Below are 17133 nucleotides of genomic sequence, written 5' to 3'. Positions count from 1 at the left end.
ATGTCAACATGCTCTCAGCCTAGCCTCCAATAGCTTGATAACTATGTTCATATAATTGAAGTCAGTTTAGACACTGGCTTGATACTGCAAGATCAGAAAGACAAATTTCCTACAGAAAATTATGTTAGGCCATGTTTGTATTTGCATGGCACAGCAGCTGCCTTCCATTAGCACATTTCATTGGGGGTTAATTCGATGCCATCCATCTTTTTCACATTATTTTTTATTAGGTTTGAAATGTTTACACCATGCCATGCCTATGTGATGACTTCACATATACACCAAAATATGTGTGGACTAAGAGACTACAGTGGAATATTATTGAAATAAAAGGGCTTAAAATTGACAAAAAGAACAGGAGCCAGGAGCTGTTTGAAATGTGCAGGATTTGTCGGGACTTGAGAGTCCAACATCGTCATTTGTCTGGGCTGCTTTCTGAAAGTTCTCAGTAACTGAAACCTTGAGCCAGCAAGACAAGGAGGGCAGAGCTCCGTCCCTGGAGGGGGCTGTTCCTGCTGTAGGCAAGACGAGGGATCGTTCCATGGCCTGTAATTTTAATTGATTTGGGGACACCAGGTTATTGTGAGTGGGGTTGCAGTGACATGCAGGAAGGGCTTTGGGGTGGTGGGGGGCGGTGTTTAGCCTCCTAATTGTACTTCCTGTGAAACTGCCTATTTCAGTGTGCTTCACTTTGGAATAAAGTTGGAAGGCACAGTGTTTGATCCAAATGTCCCAAAAATAATGCTATAATTTAATCCCACTCAACTTATTTGTTAAATATTCCTCTTCCCCTTGTTAAAGCTCATAGAGACAGATACAGGATTCTCACACGTATTTCTTTGTGTGTGTGTACAGTTGTGTCTGTCTATAATGTGTATATGACTGGCAGATAAAGTTAGTGATTTCATGGTGACAAAGTAATTCTGCAAACATTGCACCAATGATGTGGTGTTATGACAGGGCAGAGACTTCACCGAAGAACCTGTGTGTTTTTGAGAACAGAAGTTATGTTTAATTACAGTACGTAACAGAGTACTTCTGTGTGGGATCGTTCAAAAGTCTGATTGCTGAACAGTTTACCAAGATCATCTCTTTAAGGAGAGAGAGGATGGGGCGCCTTAGGTGGCTAAGTCGGTTGGGCATCCAACTTCAGCTCAGGTCATGATCTCGCAGTTCTTGGGTTCAAGCCCTGCATCGGGCTCTGTGCTGACGGCTCAGAGCCTGGAGCCTCTCTTTGGATTCTGTGTCTCCCTCCCTCTCTGACCCTCCCCTGCTTGCGCTGTCTCTCTCTCTCTCTGTCTCTCTCTCTCTTTGAAAAATAAATAAAAACATAAAAAAAATAAAAAAACGGAGAGGGAGGAAAAGTCTTTCTCATTAGGTCCACCATCTTAGTCTCACTTCATGAAAGCCGATCTGAAGTAAACACACAGGAACCGGGAAAGACTCAGCCATGGTATGTGCTCCCTCGGCTATCTTGTGATGGAGCATAGGGGCCCCCACCCAGCTCCGCCAGAGCTGTAGAGGCCAGAGAGATGTCCCCGAGCTTGCTGGGAGGGCTGTGCACAGCCAGAGGCAGGCCTGTCGGACCTGCCCGGACCCGCCTCCATGGGGTCTTGTGCACCTGTGCAAGGTTCTCCTCTCTTCCAGCAATGACAAAAACAGCTTCTCCATATCTCTCCACATCAGGACTCTGGCTGCAAGTAATAGACATCAATCTAAGCTATGTGAGACAGTAACAAGGAGGTGGTTTCTTCAAGGACATGTCATAGAACCTCGAGGCAGGAATGGAGAATGCAGGCCAGTTCCCCAGAGAGGAACCAGAAATGGCCAACAACTGTCAGGAACTCTGGATCAGTGGCCTCTCTGCTTCACATCTGCATATTTGCTGCAATCTTTCTCTTCCTGGCTCTCTGAGCTTGCATCTTACCTGTTCTATTCCCATGTGTGGCATTTGGGAACTACGGAGTTATATGCTCCTATGGCATTCGAATGGAGAGGGTGCGGGGAAATCAAGGTGTGTGGTTTTTGTTCACCTCAGAGGAAATCTTGAAAAAAAAACGAGGCTTCATGAGCCAACCGTTGGCGGCCTCTGTGGTGGCTCTGAAGGAAGTCCATCTTCTCCAGATCCTGTGGTAAGTCAGGATGCTGCCAGGGTGCAGACTGCAGGGAAGCATTGCACTCCGAGCCCCTCCTGCAGCCCTCACAGCCCCCACGCTGGCCTATGCAGAAGAGCCTGGAAATAGCTGCACCCAGAAGACTTGGGTTTCATGGGCCGGGGGTTCAAAGGGTGGGGCAGGGCACTCTGCAGTGGGGACTCCCTTATTTCCCTGTGTATAATGTCCTTGCGAGAACACTGGCTTCTACTGGGTGGCCTGCGGTCAGTGGGGGATGAGTGCCATGCTGCTGGGAGCCAGAAGCACGGAGGCTCATGGAGGCATGGAGGGGGGTGTTGAGAGGATTTATCACATGAGGGCAGATGCTGCTGCCACCACTGAGGTGCTAGAGGTGCTGAGAAGTGCCCTGCTTGAAAGGGGCTCTGGCACCGCTGCTGCCCACAGGCCAGGGCTGACTGTTGTACGTGATGCCTACTGATGTAGGTGGCTGATGCAGGGGAAGTTGTAGGTGGGTTTGGGCCCCAGGCGGATGGGATTTGGGGCTGGCTGGGGCAGGTGGGTGGAATTGCTCTGATGAGCATCAAGACCCAGATGATAGTCACAGTGCCTTCATCTATAGGGAGCTGCTGCGGTGGCCAGTGATAGAGAATGGGATCATAGGGTTTAGCAGGTGGCAGCTGATCAGGGTGTTGCTCAAGCCACATAATGAGAAGGAAAAGGAAAGCATCAGAGATAATAAGAGCCACAGGCCCATGTCTCCAGGTTTTCTGGCCACATCCCCCGCACAGAGGGTTCCCTGGGTCTATGAATCTCTCCTTGTCTGGAGTGTATAACTGGAAAGAAACATCTGGAACAAAAGCAGGGTAGGAAGGACCAAGTGGAAGCCCCTGAATCTGCATTCCCTCTTTGCCAGGATAGGCAACAGGAAGCAGTGCTGACTTCCTAGAGGAAGTGCAATGATGAACCCACCACAAAGGACCTGGGGGAGGCAAAGACCATGTCCCCGATGTGCTGGAAAGTGGTTTCCCAGTGTCCATCATGGCCCCACACTGTTCCTGTTTAATTCAGCTGTCTGGCCCCTGGGAGGACCAGGTGCATTTGGGCAGTGACGGGCCCCTGAGCTTCACCAGGAGGAGATGCTGTCGAGCTGCCATGTGGTACATTTGCAACCTCTTGACACTTGGCCCTCTGCCCCTCTCCGCCTATGTGATAAGGTTTCACGTCCCCACAGTTTGCCTTTGGGTTGGAGCCATGCCCTCCTCAGCATGAAAAGCACAGGGATGTGCCTGGGCCCTGGCAGATTCCCGTGAGCGACATCACGTGGGCATTGTCAGAGCCTCCAATTCCCAGGCTGGGCAGGTGCAGCAAAAGCCAATCATGGCCGGAAACGGTACTTTCAGGGTTGGGGCCCAGCAGGTCCCCAGGAACAAGGATGGCACAGGAGACATAGGTCATGCTTGGGCTGCTTCACATGCTTCAGAGTTCTTCTAAATGTGCCCCCCACCCAGCCTCTTTGGCTTTTATACATTGGTTGTTCTTCGGGCGCACCAGGAACCGGAGCTGTCGGGAACATTCGCCACAAGTAGAGGCCTGCGTGCCTACCTCCTGCCTCGGCCGCCTCAGCATCCCTGGGCCCATCTCCACCACAGCCGCCCATGTGCATGCTGGGGTCCGGTCCCACCAGCCACAGACACAAACAGTTGAAATTAATCCACTCTTTAGAGTTGGAATTAAATCATTGCAAAAGTTCGCCCTAGGACTACTCTCTTTCCAAGAGCTTCTTGAAATGACAAACTCCATGTGACTGAAATAGGGTTCAGAGACTTTGCCAGCAGGATGGACCTGTGGGGATGGCAGAGGGTGAGCAGAGCAATGAGAGTGGTGGCTCAGATAGCAGATCTGAGGGGCAAGGAGAGTTAGAAGTCACCTCTTTCCCCCTCTCCTACCCACTTGTTGGATGTCCTTCTTTCCTGAAAGATCCAGGAGGAACATTATTGCCTTCCTCAGCAAGCAGACTCCTGAGATAGTTGTCACTCAGGAGACCCACACCCTAGGCAGCCCTGCTTGGTTGTGGAGAGAAAGGCATGGGACATACCTGGGGAGAGAGCATAGGATTACCTGGCAGGGCCTTACCTGGGGGAGGGGGGCCTGCTGTTGGACAGAAGACAGAGCCTACTCACACAGTGACTCAAACCCCCCTTGGGAACTTGGTGGTTCAAGTGGGGTGGGTCAAGCCCTAGCCTCTACCTTGAGAAAACCTTTCAATTTCATACTCTTAGATACTTTAAAAAAAATACAGACTGCATTGAAATTAAAGCCACATCTGAATAAGTCACACTGTTGTTTTATTAGTATGTAATCAACTTATCACTCAGCCCTTTGCATGGGTCAGATATTAGTAGACACTCAGTCCAGACATTGTAATTAAGCATTTATGCACCAGGACTCGACCCCTCAAACCACTCAGATGTGGCACAACCTGCTCCGTGGCAGGTTCTTGTGTCTTCCTGGTCCTGACCTGATGCCTGGGCTCCCCCTCCTTGCTCACATCCAGCCCAGCACTGCTCCACTGTTCGCCACCACCACCGTGGAGCTCTGACACCCAAGGGGCCTTGAGTCACCTCTCCTGGAGCCAGGGTTTCCACTTCTCTAGTGCCAATGGATGTCACATACAAGTTTCACTAAGAGACACTTCAAATGGTGGTGCCCGGGGGATTGGGTGCCCAAGCCTGCTGACTCAGGATGCCCAGGGTGCTGCACAGCTGAACTACAAGCCCCCCTTGGCTTGCTCAAGGGCCTACTACATTTGTTCCAATGCTCTGGAAAAGTTTTCTAGAGCAGTTTTGAAAGCTTGCAGCAAAAAAGCTCCAAGTTCATTGCTTGTTTCTTGGATATCTGGGTCAAAACTTCCAAAGAGGGGTGTGCAGACTTGGATGTCACCCCTGCCAGCCCTAAGCAGCACAGCCCGGAGGTCCTCGGCAATCACATCATATTTCTGCTGGTCAAACTTGGACATGGCCAGCTCATCCTGGGGGTAGGCGGTACCCTCAGGGTAGCAGTCCTTGGGCACTGGGAACTCAACACACCGAAGCTTGGGCAGCTCACAAAGAGCAGTGAAGAGGCGTCTCAGAGCCCGGGCTGACAGTGGGTTCCCCAGGAAGCGGAGCTCACAGAGCTCATGGCAAGGGCTCAGGGCCAAGATCAGCATGCTTATGTGGCTGTCCTCAATGCTGCACTCCTCCAGGGAGAGAATCCTCAGTGTCTGCGCAGCCCGGCCCAACAGCCTGAAGAAGGTTGAGGGGAACAGGCGGAACAGGCCATGTCCACTGAGGTCCAGCACCTCCAGATATGTGCTGTGGGCACAGTCTGCCAAGAAGGCCATGTCTGCGTGGTTCAGGGAGCAGTTGGCCAGGTCCAGGACCCTCAGTGGTGTCCTTAGGGGGCTAGGGCAGGACGGAAAACAGCACAGGTGAGAGGCAGCACACCGCCGCCTTGCTTTACTCAGCCTAAAAATAAAATGGCTTTTACATATGTAAACATTGGAACAAATCAAAAGAAGAAAGATACTCTGTGACATGTGAAAATAATATGAAATTCAATTTTCTGTATCCATAAATAAAGTGTTATTAGAGCTAGGGTAATGCATTTGCATGCTCTCTGTGACCGCCTCGGGGCTGTGATGGCAGAGCTGAGCCTTAAACCAGTGGTATGGCCAAGTGTGGAGAAGAATTAACCCAAAACAGGTCTGGCCCTGGTCATCAGTTCCTAAAATGTTAAATCTGTTTTGTCAACCACCCACTGTGTCTGTTCACATGCTTGCTGTGGGGCAGTGAGGTGCACATGAACTGGCACAAAACAGCTAGCTTCATTCTGAACACAGAGAGGAAGCCCTCACAACTTTAGGGTGGGGAAGAGCCATGGAGCCATCTAGTCCAGACTTAGCCTTGCCTGGAACCCTAAACACCCTCCTGTGTTCTAATGTAACTGGGGTAGGTGGCCCGGCATCAGCAAAGGCACAGCTGGGGTGAAACCCTGCTCTGGCAGGCAGTTCTCAAAGCCAGGAAGAGCCCCGGACTTGTGAAGAATGCGCATTCTCAGCCCACACTGCCCTGGGGTCTGGTGCCACCAGGCTGAGCACTCAGTGCAGGAGAGAATATGGGGTCCTGTTTTCTGTCGCCCCCTCCTGCCCCCCACACTGGTACCTCCTGGGTGCTGAGAGTCTGCTGTCTACTCACCATGCTTGTCCTTTCCCCAGACCCTCCATCCAGGTCTGCTGTGTGGGTCAAAGAAGCCAGAGAAGCCCTTGTGAATACGAACGTGATCACATCTTCCTGCTCAGAACCTCCAGGGACTTTGCTTGCTCAGGAACAGCCAAAGCCCTCCCTTTCCTCCCCTCCCCTACTCACCTCTCTCTCACACTGTCCTGCCTACCAACCCCAACCTTCTCCTTGCTGACCCCTGATCCCTCCATATTACCAGCTTGCACCCTTTGTGCCTCTCTCCAGGCTGCTGCACAGCCTGCCTTCTCAATGCCCTAGGTCTCTGCTCAAAGTCACCCCAGGGAGTGAGACTTCCCCGACCACCCCCCAGTCCCGCTCCTGTTTAGCCTGGCACACTCACGCTCGGACCTTCCTGGCGTCTCGCCTCGCCAGGCTCTCGACAATCAGCCAGACTGAAACACTCGTGGGAGCACATACTCCGCCAGTGGAGGTCAGAGTGGAGGGAGATGGGAAAGCCTGAGAGGGGCTGAGCTAGCAAGACGGCCCCGCTAGGCTGGCGATGGGTGGTCTGGCTTGTGGAACCAATCTGCCCCAGTGGCAAAGGCCCATCTAGGCTAAGGCCGTATGCAGGACTGTCCTGAGGGTCTCAAAGGGCCAGCCACCATATGTCAGAGTTCATGCACACACGAGCGCAAAACCGTCCTTTCTTGTGTCAGGGGATTGGGGTGAGGAGGAAGGGAGCCCTCATTTCTCTCTGTGGAAGACCTGGGACAGAAGACCAGGGATGGGGGCCTGGGGCAGGCAGGGTGCCCACCAGGGGAGGAAAGGTGGGTACAGCCCTTAGTCAGCAGCTTCTGGGTTTCCTTTGTATAAAAGAGAAACGTCTGTAAGCCAAGGACTCCCTAAACTAGAAGCTACATATTCACCCTCACTGGCTCAAGAAAGAAGTTTAATTTTCTATGTTGCCAGCAAGGTGGCGCCCTGGCCCTCCTGATGCTCCCACCCTTGTGTGGTGCCCTCCCTCATGTGGGTGGACCCCCTGACTGGCTCCAACGCAGTGCACGGAAGTGCGGACACACCAGTCGCTTGGGACTGCGGCTTCTGTCTGGGTGATCTCTGGTTCTCAGATCAGCCTCCCTCTCGCGAGAACGCCAGCAGCCAAGGTGCAGAGGCCACCTGCCAACAGCCTCACACCGAACTTGCAAGTCTATTGCCTCACCTTCCTGGCCCACCAAGCTTCAGAGGAGACCACAGCCCAGTGGACCCAAGTCGTGCTGGGCTCTGATGGAGCCTGTCGCCCACCATATGCTCGGTGTTGGAGTAATTTGTTATGAGGCGTACAATTAATATAACATAACATAGGCACTTGTATGTTGTTTGTTTTGCTAATTTTCTCTTCTGCCCGCTAACCAAACACAGTCCTCCTTGAGTTCTCTGTGTTGCCAGACTCCACACAGCCTGACCGCCCTGGGTCACATCCCTCTGTCTGTGCCCTCCTGCTGCTCCGGGCCCTCATGGAGTGAAGGTGAGGGAGCCGGGAACCTTGTGGCCTTATAAAATGATAGATCCCATCTTCGGCCTGGCTGCTGAGAGGGCCCTGTGTCCCTCAGACCCATGCTGAGGAGCTGTGAACAGAGACATCGCTAACCTGGCCCACCCTCCATCCTGTCACCCCCCAGACTCACCCGAGCAGCTTCTGAACCTTCCCTGTCAGGGTGGAGAAGGCCACACTCAGCTCCGTGAGCTGGGTCATCTGGCTGAGCTCCCAGGCGATGGAGGCGAGGAAGGGGTCTTCGCCATGGGGGCTTAGGGGGCTGCTGGGAGGCGCATCGAAGGCCTTGGCCGGCAGGGTGAGCGAGGCCAGCTGGGGGAAGCCCACCTGGGCCAGCAGCTGCTGCACGTGTCCCGCATGCAGTCGCACATTGTGCACCACTTCCAGCTTGCGGAGCTCCCCAGGCCCGGCCAGACGCAGCACGTGCAGGAGCTGGCTGGGGCCCAGACTGTCTGCGCGGAAGGAAAGGCAGTGCACACGCAGTGGGGCAGGGCCTGCTGGGCCCAGGGCCTGCACCACCACCTTGAAGTTGCCCTCAGTGACAAAGAGGTCAGCAAGGACCCGGATGGGGCGCCGGGCGGCGGGGGGCGCGGCCTGCAGCTGGCAGCAGGTCCTGGCCAGCAGCTCTGTGCGGCCCCACCTGCCCAGAGCCCTGCCACAGGGGCACCGCTGCACCCGCACGTCCCGGATGCCCGTGAGGTCTGCCACCCGCAGCCGCCCCGGGCCCCCGGCCCGCAGCACGTGGTCCGCGAGGCCCTGCACGCAGGCCTCCAGGCAGGCCCTGCAGGCGCGGTCCCGCAGGTCGTCGGGGGGCTCCGAGCGCGGCCCCAGCAGCGCACCCAGCCGGAACTCCTCCAGCGGCCAGCGCCCCAGCAGCGCGCGGACCACCCCCGCCTGCTCCAGCAGGTAGCTGGCTTTGAACAGGAGCGGGTAGAGATTGTAGGCCACGCCGTCCAGGCTCTGCTGGGCCACCTGGGGGTGAGACACCAGGGTCTCAGCAGAAATGAAGCGCAGCGACCTCATTGTGCCCGCCTGTGGCGGCCGGAAGGCAGGACCGTGCTCTCCCCTTGCGAGTCTCCCAAAGATGTCCGCCCTTCTCACTTATTTTTAGCTGCAGCTGCTGTGAGCAGCTCGGCCAAAGGTGGGAGCAGGCCCTCTGGTCATCTGACAGCTATTTTGGTCATAGATGCTTGTTTGGCTCTGGCCCTGGAGGTGTCAGCCAGTGGCCAGTCTGTCCTTGGGGCGCTCAGCTGGTGAAAGCAGAGCTGCCCTAGTGCTTGGCTAAGGGGCACCGGGCCCCTGAAAAGTGCTGCCCGTGCCCACTGCAGGGGGTCCTGTGCTTGGGAGCTGCAGTGGGCACCACAGCCCCGCCGTGGACCAGGGGGACCGCAGACCAAGGCCCTCCTGCCCAAGGCCACGTCCCCGCAGAGCCAGGCTCCCGGGGTGCGGCGCGCGGGCGATGTCCCTGGGCACCGCAGGACCAAGCCAAGAGCAACGTGACTGCGTCTTAGAAAAACAGGCCCCATTTATTTATGTTCCCGAAGGTGAGAACAAGTCAGCATTGAAACAAAGTAGCAATGGAAACGGCTCAGAGCAGCTGGGAGCCGCAAAGGCAAAGTCCCAAAGTCTCTCTGGTGCGGACCTTGCCTGTCCCCGCCCCGTTCCAGGTGGCTGAAGTCCGGCGGTGCTGCCGCCCGGGGGATGCGCGTCTGTGGGGAAGACACCTGCCGCAGGAAACTCGTGAGAGGTCTGCCGTCTACGCAGGCTCTCCCTGCTTACTATTATTCTGCTGCGTTCGGTGAGGGGTGGTCCTCTCCGGGCCTTCTCTACAGCCCAGACCTCAGGCCCAGCTGCTCCAACGTGGGTCCCCGGCCTACAGGTGGTGACCAGGAGCCCCACTACCGACACGTGCCTTATCAAAAAAGAAAGGGAACCGGCATTCCAAATACGCTCAGGTGCACCCTGTGTCTGCGACACACCTCACTGGGGGCTACTAGGGAACCATCGCCCATGGGCCTCTGTGGCCTGGAAGGCCGGGAGACCCGGTCCCAGAGGGCTCACCCTGCTCTGAGACACCCCAAGCCTGCCTGGGCCTCCCCATGGGAACCAGGGATCCGTGTGTTTCCTCCCCAGCCTTAGCACACCCCTCGGAGCACGGAGGGGTTCAGAGCAGTACAGGTGTGGGGTTCTGGGCAGCTGGCCCTCTGAGCCCGTGGACTGGGGTCGAAGAGTCGTGGAGGTGGAATGGCGGGAGGCGAGGTGATGGCCAGGCAGGCAGGGCCCACGGCGTGCTGACGGGGGGTGGCCAGCAGCTACGGCCTGGGTGCGTCAGGAGGTCCCAGCATGAGTGCCTCATTCCCAGCCCTCAGGCACTGGTCTGGGCTGAGGGTCCTCTGCCCCATTTGGCAGGGATTCTCCCTGGAAGGGCTGTCTCATCCAAATACCTCACAGCTGTGAAAAGAATGAGGGTCGTTACTCATACCCCACAGCCCACCCCACCCAGCTGCTTGGTGCCCGGGACGTGGACAGCACAGAGTCCTTGGCTGGGAGGTGCTGCGTGAGGCCTCACGCCCTGCAAGGTGCTCTCAGACGCGTGGACACACATCCATTTTTTAAAAGCACTTCAGGTGCACCTGGGAGGCACAGTCAGTTAAGCGACTGACTCTTGATCTCAGCTCAGGGCATGATCCCATGATTCATGAGTTCAAGCCCCACATTGGGCTTTGTGCTGACAGTGCAGCGCCTGCTTGGGATTCTCTCTCTCTCCTTCTCTCTGACCCTCCCCTGCGTGTGCTTTTTCTCTCTCAAAAAATAAATAAGTAAACATTAAACAATTTTTTTTAAAAAAAAAGTAGAAGCACTTGGGGCCAGCATGGGCGAGGTCAGGGTAACAGAGACAAGGGCATTCTCTGCAAGGCTGGCTGCACTCATGGTGGATTCATCCCTGGGTCTGGGTCCAGGCAGAGCCTACAGGGCAGTCACCTCGGCTGGCATCACGATGCATTTAGAGGTAAAAACGTTCTGACCCTGAAACGTGTCAGTTCTGTTTGCTGTTCTGATCCCAGAACGTGAGTGCGTGTGTACCTCAGAGCACCACCCTCCAGCATGGCTCCGGGGCACGGGCTCTGTGAGTGGGTGTTGGGGAGGTACCCTGTTCTCAGAAGGGCAGGGTGCCAGGTTCCCCAGGAGCCTCTGCTGGGAGTGGTCCCCATTGGCTCCTGTGGCCAGGCTTCTGTGGAGTGACCACACCAGGGTCTGCGGGCCCTGTCCTCTCAGAGGAGTGAATGCCTGAACTCTCAGAAATCACCCTCTGCCACCCTCTTTGACATGGTTTCTAGGGGTATAGGCAGTGAGGTCCCCGGGAGGTTGGTCCAGGGACAAAGGGGAACAGCCCCGCTGGCCAGGGTGCTCCTCCCAGGGGGCTGTTAATGTCCAGCCACGTGACTGTGCGTGGGAGCATATGGAACAAGGCAGAGTCACAGCCAGGCTGGGTGGCTGGTGGTGGCATGTCCAGCATCTTAGGGTGACAATGGATGAGACTCCTCCCATTACTTCAGGGGAAGCCAAGACAGCCCCTCACCTAGGGAGTGTTTTGTCTGCCAGTCAAACCACTGGCCGAAGGGGAGCCATTCACCAATTAGAGCCCAGGTCACTGGTCATCACCAGTGACCTAGGCTCGTGGGCCAAAGACCTGTCTCCCATACTCTTGACTCGGCATACCCTCAGACTTGGCCCTTCCCTCCGATGCTGCCTAGAAGGCAGACTGGGTGTCTCCCCAGAACTGAGGGATGGCTCTCACAGAGTGGGGGGAACGAGGGTGTCTCCTCAGAACCAGGATAGTGCTTCCTGCAGTGGATGCGTGTATGACCTTGGGCTGGGTGAAGGTTGGCTGAGAAGGGCTCTGTGTGTGAGTAGACCCCCACCCTTTCTTGCCCTGGTCACCCCAGTCCCTCCCTCTCAGGGGCCATGTATCTGCGTGTACACCCTGGGTGGTGTCTGCCTTCTCCTGTGCTCCCAACAGTAGCCGGGCACCCACGCTAAGAACACAGAGCGGGCAATCCTCGGGCACAAAGACCCATCAGGAGGACCCTGGGCAAGTCCTGAGCGTGCCCGGCAGCACCTGGGCCTCTTGCAGGGAGGTCTCAGGAGAGGGTACTCACGGTTGTGGTGAACTGGCTGTGGAGCTGCGGCTGGGAGCCCCTCCTGAGGACAGCAGGGGAGGCGCTCTGGTGGCCCTCCTCAGGGAACAGCCCTGGGAGCCCGAGGCCACCGGCCCCCAATGACGTGCACTCGGTCACTGCAAAGAGGGGCTGGGTCAGGGGTGGCTGCCCCTCTTGCTTCTGTGCTCGGCACTCAGGGCCCCCTGAAGCGTGTGAACAGAGAGCGAGGCCTGCCCTGTGTGCAGAGTTACTACAGGACGGCGTGAGGCGGTGTCAGAGCAGATGGGACAGCGCTGCTGGAGGCGACACCTTACGAGCAAGTGTCTCCTGACCCTGCTTTTCTGAAATCAGAGAAGACTGGGTGGGATGAACTCAGGTGACCTCTCTACCGGCAGGAGGCCTCTGGCTCACACCAGGCAAGTCCAGGGGTAAAACCAAAAAATGAGGCCAAAGAAGGGCCACATGGCTTAAATAAAAAGCTGAAATAGGACAGGATGAGGTCTTGGCCTTAAAGGTCTATTGGGGGCTGTACTGTATCACTGCACACAAGCCACGGCCACGGCCCTGCTGCATAGGCACAACTTCCATGTGGCAGGGGTGGGGGGTTCCCACACACTTCTGTGCAGGGATCTCAGTGCTGTCTCTGCACGGAGCCGAGATGGCTGAGCGGAGCCCTCCCGCATGGGCTAGGGAGCATGGCACCAGGAAAGTGCAGTGGCTCTGGGCTGGAATGTGGGTGTGCCCCCAGCCGTGCTCCCCGTGGGCCTGCCCGGAGAACGAGCCTGACCAAGGTGGCTGATGCTGTTCTGAGCAGGTGTGCAGCCCGTGGCACACCTGGGCACCCCCAGCAGGCTTCAGGCACACGCCTCCATCTGGGCAGAGATGCCTTTGTGGTCGGCGGTGCCCTCAGGGGTGTAGTCACGGTGGCAGCGGCCCAATGGGGGCCTGGGTGGATGCGGTCCCAGGCAGTTACCCTGAGGAGGGGCCTCCCTGGGCAGTGGAAAGGATTTCTCTGGAGAACCAGACACCTGTGGCCCTCCAGGCCATGTGTGTAGTGATTCCCCACACACAGGACACTAGGGAAACAACCACTGATGCCCTGCCAACACGCCTGTTCCCTCCACGTGGAGGCTGGTGCTCAGAATATTCGGTGAGCGCAGGCCTCTCCATGTGCAGTCGGCCAAGGGGGGACCTATGTGGGCGGCTATGAGACCAGACAGCGTGGACACAGTCTGCATGATACACGTGACTCAATCCCCAAAGGCTGCTTGTGCCCCATTCATATACCTGTGGTCACGGGTACGCTCAGCCCCGTCTCTACTTTCTCTTGTCAGCCCTTCTGTTCTCTCTTCTTTCTATGTTCTTTTGGATCGACCTTTCCTGAGGATCCCATTTTATCTCCCCTGTGGGTGTATTTGCTGTTAAATCTTTGCTTTGTTATATTAGGGGTCATTTGGGTTTAAAATGCAGATCTACCGAGTTACAATCTGCCCCCAGTGGCATTCACACCTCCGCAATCGTGCACGGCTGAGAACCGCCACATTTCCATGGTTCTCTGCTGGGCCCAGGCACCACAGGTCTCTGGCATGTCACCCCTGTGTTCATTTGACCCCATGCTATTCAAACAGCCACTGTTTGTTCCAGAGATTTAAACAGAAGAGCCTCCTTTCTGCAGCCTTTACTCCACCCCGTGTCACTGCCCTTCTCCTTGGGGTTGGCTGGTGAGGGAGGGTTCCAGCTGTCACATGCAGGAGCATTGCTTCACTTTGTCTCACTGTTCCTGAAAGACACATTTGTCACGTTGAACTTTGACGGTTGTCAGACAATGACGGCCCACAGCACTGTCTGCCGTGAGAAGTCCCTCTGGCTGCTTTCAAGATGTCTGTCGCCACTGGGTTTCCATTCTGTGTGCTTGGGGTTCACGGGTTTTCTTGGGCCCTTGGGTTTATACCTTTCATCAAGTCAGGGAAATATTCAGCCATTGTGCCTTCAGAGTCTTGTCCCTCCACTTTGGGGACTCCGGTACCTGTTTATTAGGTCGCTTGAAGTTGTCACACAGCTCACTGATGTTCTTCTTCCTTGATTCTCTGTGTGTTATTCTGGACAGCTTCTATTGATACATTTCCACTAACTTCTCTTCTGTCAAGTCTTACTTCCTGGTAACCCTACCCAGAGACATGTTCATCTCAGGTATTTGTGGCCTTTTATCTTAGATTGTCCGAGCTATCTTCCCTGTCATGTCTTCATGTTGTGGGCACCAGGGACACAGAATGATGGTGTGAATACCAGGACTGGCGATTTTAACAGGCACGTCAGTTCTGGCCGATGTTGCCTGATTGATTACTGCCCTTGTGATGGTCTGTTTCCTACAACCTTGCATGCCTGATACTGGACAGTGTGAGTCTACCCTGTTGGCTGCTGGATAATCCTATAAATCTCCTTGAGGTTTGCTCTAGGATGCAGTGAGGTTACCTGCAAATGTCTTCCATCCATGACACGGTGGCAGGTCAGCAGCAGGTGCCAGTTCAACACCCTACTCTGACCAAGCCCCTCAGGGGACCTGCCGCTGCCCCAGGGATGAGGCTGCTGCTGTCTGTGCATTGGGGGGGGGGGGGGGGGGGGGGGGGGGGGGGGGGGGGGGGGGGGGCAGAGGTTCTGGGCTGGGCGGCCTCCCCAGGTGCAGTGCTGACCAGCACTCTGCTGAGCCCAGACCCCAGAGGCCAGGCAATGCATGGGGCTCCCCTGGTCTGTCCTTCTCCACTGGGAGTCTGCAGGCTCCCTGCACTGCCCGGGGGCTCTCAAGGCAGAAATCGGACCAATGACAGGGATGTGTGACACATCACATTCCTGCCTCTCAGGTCACTACCTTTGGTGCCAGATGTCCTATGTCTTAAAATCTTGTTTCACATGTTTTGTCTGTTTATGTTTTGTTTTGTCTGGTTTTTGTTTGCTTGCTTGTTTTAAATCTGCTTCCCATTACCTCATTTTGGGTGGAAGTAAAAATTTTTGTTGTTTGTTTTTATAATTAAAGAAAAATTAGAATGCGTTTGAAAGCTTTTGGAAGTGCACAGGAGCAAGTGAGATAAATGGGCACGTGAACTGCCCCCGTCCCCAGAACCGGCTGTCAGGGGCCGGAGCGTGCCTGCCCCCGTGCCTAAGCACACTCACACGTGGAAGGCTGCCTCCCCGTCTCCTGCTCCAGCTCATCCTCCTCCTCGAAGCAGGTGCGCATGTCGTACGGCCAGGGGCAGGAGGCAGAGCCCCTCAGGGCTGGGCTGGCAGCAGCATGCAGGCCCAGGGGCCCCAGGGCAGAGGAGGACTGGCTGCCAGAGGAGGAGGTGCTGCTGTCTGAGATGGTAGAGTGTGGCCTCTTAAAGGAGGCAGCGTGGTCACAGGGGGGCACAGCTATGGGTGCTCGGCTCCGTGACTCTGGAAGGGGACAGAAAGCAGGTCAGTCTGGCTTTGGCTCCAAAAGTATAGTCCAGACTCGAGAACGAAATGGCCATCTGAAAGCTGACTGGTCCCTCTCACTGCAGTCATGTCAGGCACGACGTGGCCACCACTCGTCCAGGCCACCATGCTGGCTTTTGGGGCCCACAGTGGGTGCCAGGGCCTGAGTCTGAGCCGGTGGGACAGAGTGAGGGTGAGGGCTGAGGCCACATTACCTGCCCCCTTCCTGATGGCCCGATCACTTATGGCTGCATCGCTGGGCTGGATGTCCGTGAACGGTTTGTTGCCCATCCCCATTGACACCATTTCCTGCATTCTGAGCTCTAAAACAGAATAAGGTAGGACAATTTTCCAAGCAACTGCTTGGCTTTGACACCATGCCTGATGATGCTCTGCACCCAACACCGTCTGTCCAGACTGGGAGCATGTCGGGGCCTGGCCCAGCCCCCTCCCCAAATGTCGTTGGGGGGCCAAGGTGGTGGGGCTCCTGTTTGGGCACATGCATGTGGTCTGGCCTCATGGTGGCTTCTCTCAAGGAGCTCAAGGGAGTAAACAAGAAAAAGGAGGACACGGGACCTGGGTGTCCCACTGGGGAGAGAAGGGAGGTGTTCCCTGTCCCCATGAAGGACAGTTTGCTGCACAGCAGGCCCAGCTTGCAGGAGACACATGGCTGCCAGAAAGACAAACTGACAGATGTCTGCATGTCTTTGAATATTGAGCATAGGATAAGAATCTGAGAATGAGTTAATCCCTAGTAAAACCAAGCCAAGGAAAACAAATATAATGATTATAGTTGGTAGAATAGTGGGGAGGGAGGGACAGGAACAGAGGAGATTGGGGAGAGCAACCGGGACAAGGCCAGGGGGGCTTCCTGCTGCGTGAAAGGGCTGGCTCTGCTCCAAGGAGACTAAGGGGCCAGTGAGTATCTGAGCAAAGTCACAACGCAACACACCATGTAGGCACATGCATGTGTACATGTGTGTATGCGCACACATGTGCATGTGTATATATGTGTGCAGGGAGGGGTCTACCCTTTGAAGGAAGCTGCTGGGGGGAAGCCATATGGCATCTCTCATGACAGGTCAAGGCTCTGGTCAAGGCAACTGCTGCTAAAGGGGCCAGGTAGTTGTGTTTAGGTGTTTGGACCTTGGAGCCCTTGGAGTATCTCAGACCTGGGGGGTCAGAGCTGCCATCAGGAGGGCCATCTTGGAGAAGCCGCTATGTAGATGACATTTGCAGATGGCAGACCGGATGAAATGCCACCCTGTGGGTGTGAACAGAGATGAAACTGGGGGGTCGAGGGGAAGAGGAACGAAGGGGGCTGACTTGCAGGCACAGTAAGCCTGGGTGGGGTCCTGGCACACGGTGCATGGTGCCTTACAGAGGCGTCCCTTACCTTGAGGGAGGCCACAGGCTGTCCACCAGCCCGTCTTCCAGGAGGACATGGTGCTTTGACAACAGGGTGGGGTAGAAAGCTGACCCCAGTGAGCCTAAGGTGTCGTAGGGCAGCGTCATGACAACCTCTCTGGAGCTGCCGTGGTGTGGGGACAGGGGCTTTGTTTACCCACGTGTTTGTGTGCTGATGGAAGGATTCCAGCCATTTCCACATAAATGGTGCTGACTGAGGAGCCCTCCCA

At 55.8% G+C, this 17133-nt stretch overlaps 2 protein-coding genes across 2 annotated transcripts in view; both read right to left on the bottom strand.

The window, feature by feature from the left end:
• Positions 1-4914: 4914 nt before the first annotated feature.
• On the bottom strand, positions 4915-8909 carry LRRC14B (leucine rich repeat containing 14B). Its single transcript, XM_039237994.1, has 2 exons — positions 8020-8909; positions 4915-5557 (listed from the first exon to the last, which is right to left on the bottom strand). Exons 1-2 carry the CDS (start codon positions 8907-8909, stop codon positions 4915-4917), a joined length of 1533 nt encoding a protein of 510 aa, XP_039093925.1.
• Positions 8910-10732: 1823 nt separating this feature from the next.
• The window catches only part of PLEKHG4B (pleckstrin homology and RhoGEF domain containing G4B), an 83482-nt gene continuing 77081 nt past the window's right edge, over positions 10733-17133 (bottom strand). Inside the window, exons 18-21 of the mRNA XM_039238040.1 lie at positions 15712-15819; positions 15215-15475; positions 12047-12183; positions 10733-10913 (exon numbers count right to left, since the gene is read on the bottom strand). Coding sequence (XP_039093971.1) covers positions 10854-10913; positions 12047-12183; positions 15215-15475; positions 15712-15819 — 566 coding nt within the window. The 3' untranslated portion in view covers positions 10733-10853. The remainder of the gene's footprint in view (positions 10914-12046; positions 12184-15214; positions 15476-15711; positions 15820-17133) is intronic.

Source organism: Hyaena hyaena, unplaced genomic scaffold (genome assembly GCF_003009895.1).
Source record: "Hyaena hyaena isolate Hyena2069 unplaced genomic scaffold, ASM300989v1 scaffold_134, whole genome shotgun sequence".
NCBI classification, from domain to species: Eukaryota; Metazoa; Chordata; class Mammalia; order Carnivora; family Hyaenidae; genus Hyaena; species Hyaena hyaena.
The sequence above is the reverse complement of the archived record's forward strand: the minus strand, read 5'-3'. Positions and strand labels throughout refer to the sequence as shown.